The 3,814-nt window shown below is 42.4% G+C and overlaps 1 protein-coding gene across 1 annotated transcript; it reads left to right on the forward strand.

Moving 5' to 3' along the window:
• The first annotated feature begins 2,696 nt into the window (after positions 1 to 2,696).
• Positions 2,697 to 3,371, forward strand: LOC109208615. The gene has a single exon (XM_019371745.1). The coding sequence runs from the start codon at positions 2,697 to 2,699 to the stop codon at positions 3,369 to 3,371; it is 675 nt and encodes a 224-aa protein (XP_019227290.1).
• The last annotated feature ends 443 nt before the right edge of the window (positions 3,372 to 3,814 follow it).

Below are 3,814 nucleotides of genomic sequence, written 5' to 3' on the forward strand. Positions count from 1 at the left end.
GTAGTGCCCTATTGTGGCTCAGTCTTTCCGGTGGCAGCTCGTTTTCGTGAAAAGTCATCATATGGCTTTCCAACACTTGTCCTTCCATGCTGGCCATTTCTCCACTGGTGATGTTATTGGGTACATAGGCTTCATTTAATACCTTCATCGCGGCATTTTGATGTGCCTCAAAGTTCTGCAGTAGTGATAAAATGGATATTTGAGCTGGGGATTTGTTCAGATGATCAACCATAGAGTATTCTCTCGCTTGCAGCTTTCTTGAAAGGTCATCCAGGCTAGTCTTAATGATAGGAGGCTTAGAGGCAGCTTCTTTGCTTGTTCCTCCCAAATGTTCGGGTGTATAAACCCTACCGGTTCTGGTCATGCCTTGTGCTGCACCTGTTTCTTCCATTTTTGCCTTTTCTTTCCTTCTTGCTCCCGCAACATAGTCCCATGGTATAGCTTTAGACTTGTAAGATGGAGTGGGTGCTATCATCATAGTGAAGGGTATGGTTACCTCGACTTCAAACATTGGTGGTCTGTCTACCTCGACTTCAAGCGGTGCCTGGGTTTGTAACACAATGGGCCTGAGGGTGACTGGAGAGGTTTTAGGATCACATCCTTCCCGAATGAGTCCAATTGACCCTTTCAGATCCTATTCTTCATCAATCTCTATCACATTCACCCCCCCTCTATGATCGGGGAGAGGATTGTTACGAACATTGGGCACAACCTCCTTTGCCTGTATGACTTTAGTGTCAATTAATGTCTGGATCTTGTCGTACAGAGTGCGACACTCATTAATGGTATGGGCCTTCATGCCCGAGTGATAAGTACATGTCTTGTTTGGGTTAATCCACTGAGAAAAATTGTCCATGGCAACAGTGGGAATGGGAGTGACATACCCAGTAGCCTTCAGTCTCTCACATAATTGGTCTATGGGTTTAGCAATGGGAGTATATTGTCTGGGTGGTCTGTGTTCAAAATTTGGTCTGGGTTTTTGGTAATTTTGGCGGGTTGGTGGTGATGAGCGATAATATGCGGGTTGGGTGTTATAAGTGTGGTAGGTGGCAGCAAGTTGTTGATATCTGGGGGGTGAAGGCTGGTATGTGTGCGTAGGTGTTTGGTATGTGAGAGGAGACTTTGGACCTTGGGCTGACATTATTGCACCAACTTCTTTCTTCTTAGAGATACCTCCCGACTGCAAAAGTTGTATTTGTGGCTTGGAGTGCTTCGAAATTCTTCACCATTCCGCTCTTAGTTCCTTCTTCAATTCTTTCTCCCAGTTTGATGATGTCAGAGAACTTATGGTTTTCAATAACCATCAACCTTTCATAGTTTGTGGATCTTGAGCTCTGATGAAGAACTTATTCATCTGTTCTTCTTCAAGTGCTGATTTTACCTTCGTAGCTTCAGACCTCTGGTGCATTTTCTGTGTTGGACCTGAATCGGTCCATGAAGTCTGATGCCATGCTCACCCAATTAACCCACTTCTTTGCGTTCTGACTGATGTACCAAGACAAGGCATCTGCAGTGAGGCTCCTCATGAACAGCTTCATACGGATCCGTTCGTCCTTGCCAACCCCTGCAGCTTGTCACAAAACGTTCTCACATGCACCTTTGGATCACCTGTTCTAGCGAACATTTCGAACTTAGGAGGTTTGTAACCCTCCGACAGTTCTACATCTGGCTGAATACACAAATCCTCATAGTTCAAACCCTCAGTGCCTTTGCAACCTTCGACGCTTTAAACTCTGCCAGTAAGCTTCTTGAGTTTATTGACGGCAAAAATTCTCTCTCTAATTCACGTGCTCTAACTCGAACACTCCGCCACAACGGTCACCTAGGCCGGTAACGGCTAGTTCCTACTATTTCCGGTGACCACCATGGACACCACCAGAGGCCCCTCAAGCTCTTCCCAGATCCCCCAATCCCCTGACCCACGAGATTTGTCACCCAACAGTCAAACCCCAAACATCTAAAATTCTCAAATCCCAAATATCCAAGATTTTCCACTGCTGCTGAGAAAATTCATGGAGGTAGATAACAACTGAAATCAAATCCAAATGGACTCTTATGCAAATGCGTTAGGGCTTAAGATTGGAAATAAAACAAAATTGAAAGTGAGACTACCCCCCAGAAAGCATGAACTGATAGATGGAAAAGCAGTGGTATCTTCACCAACGAAGAGCACGACCTGTTAGCAGAAACTTGCCGATGGACCATTGTCAGTAAGTTCATAAATAGCAGACCTTCAATCGACATTATTCGACCTGAATTTGCTAGAACAGTTACTACTAAAGGCGAGGTTAAAATTGAAGCTAAGGACAGATTCCATGTCTTCATTGATGTTGAAAATGAAGAAGACTTCAACAATATATACGCTATGGAATTCATTCCCCTAGATGGAGTGATCTATATGAAAATTACCAAATGGACAACAAAATTTAAGCCTAGATCTGAATCGTCCCTAGCTCCAATTCGGATTAACCTTCCAGATATACCATGGCACTATTATGAATGGGATGTTCTGTGTTGGATTGTTAGCCCAATAGGGATACCATTGGTGATGGACAAGGCAACAACCGCGAAGTCTAGGCCCACAACTGCCAAGCTTAGAGTTCAAATTGATCTTTCTAAACCTCTACATCATATGGTAAGAGTGGAGGTTAAAAATTAATTTGGCAAAGTGGAAACTTTTGACCAAAAGATCGAGTATGAAACTATGCCCACCTATTGCTCACACTGCAAAGTTCAAGGGCACTCTAGAAAAATGCAGGGCTGTTCAACATGAAAAGCTACAAGAAGGAGGACAAACTAGGCTGGCTGGGAAGGAAGATAATATGGCACATATCACTCAACAAAGTAAGGTTAAACAGACCACTGGCAACAACCAAGATCAAAGAAGGCATGTAGAACAAATGGAGCCTACAGGCACTGAACCTCATGAGGGAAGAATGTACAAACAGACCGCTCAAAATGGCAAATGGCAAAATGTCGAAAGAAAAATATACAAAGGGATGAACAACAATGGGGCATCGATGGGCCAGCAACAAAATAAGAGCAACAACAATGAGAAGGTCACAGAGCAAAGAGCAAGCCAGGGAAACAACAGAACAGAGGTCAACAACTCCTTCAATCTCCTACAAGAAGGAATAGAGGATGGTCAAATGGATACGACAATCTGTAAGAATGTAAGTATGGAAGAACATGACTCTAAACAAGACCACCAAGGTACACAACAACAAGAAAGAACTACAAGGTGGGACAAAGTTCAAAAAGACAAACAAAAGGAAAAAAGCAAAAAGTATCAAACTGGACTTAACCTGAGAAGTGCTAGAACAAGAAATGCTACCAAAAACAACAAAGTCGATACAGAACTACAAGGATAGATGATCAGTTTAGTCATCAAATACCCAAAGGAGTGCAAGGATTTGCAAAACAAAAGAAAAAAATTTACAAAGACAATAAGCATTTCAGAGGGCATTACTATACAAGGAGAAACTAGAGATAGTAGTGGAACAATCAACAGAAATGGTACTGAAGGAAAGGGCACATGGACCCCTATTAACATCCGAGGAGATGTCTGGAGCTAATAGATTGGAAGATATAAATAGTGAGGGGCAAAACAAAAAACAAAAAACAAGAATGTAGATACAACAGTAATCATGAACCAACCGACCTTGATCCTTCAATAAAGGGAGAAAGAGATGAATATGAGGAAGTCTTCCATGACCTAGATGATATGGAGACAGACTTGACAATAATCAACAAAGAAGAAAAAAGAAAAACTCAATCTGATGATGAAATCAGTAGAGTCAATATCAGCTCAGCT

This window comes from Nicotiana attenuata, unplaced genomic scaffold (genome assembly GCF_001879085.1).
Source record: "Nicotiana attenuata strain UT unplaced genomic scaffold, NIATTr2, whole genome shotgun sequence".
Taxonomy (NCBI): Eukaryota; Viridiplantae; Streptophyta; class Magnoliopsida; order Solanales; family Solanaceae; genus Nicotiana; species Nicotiana attenuata.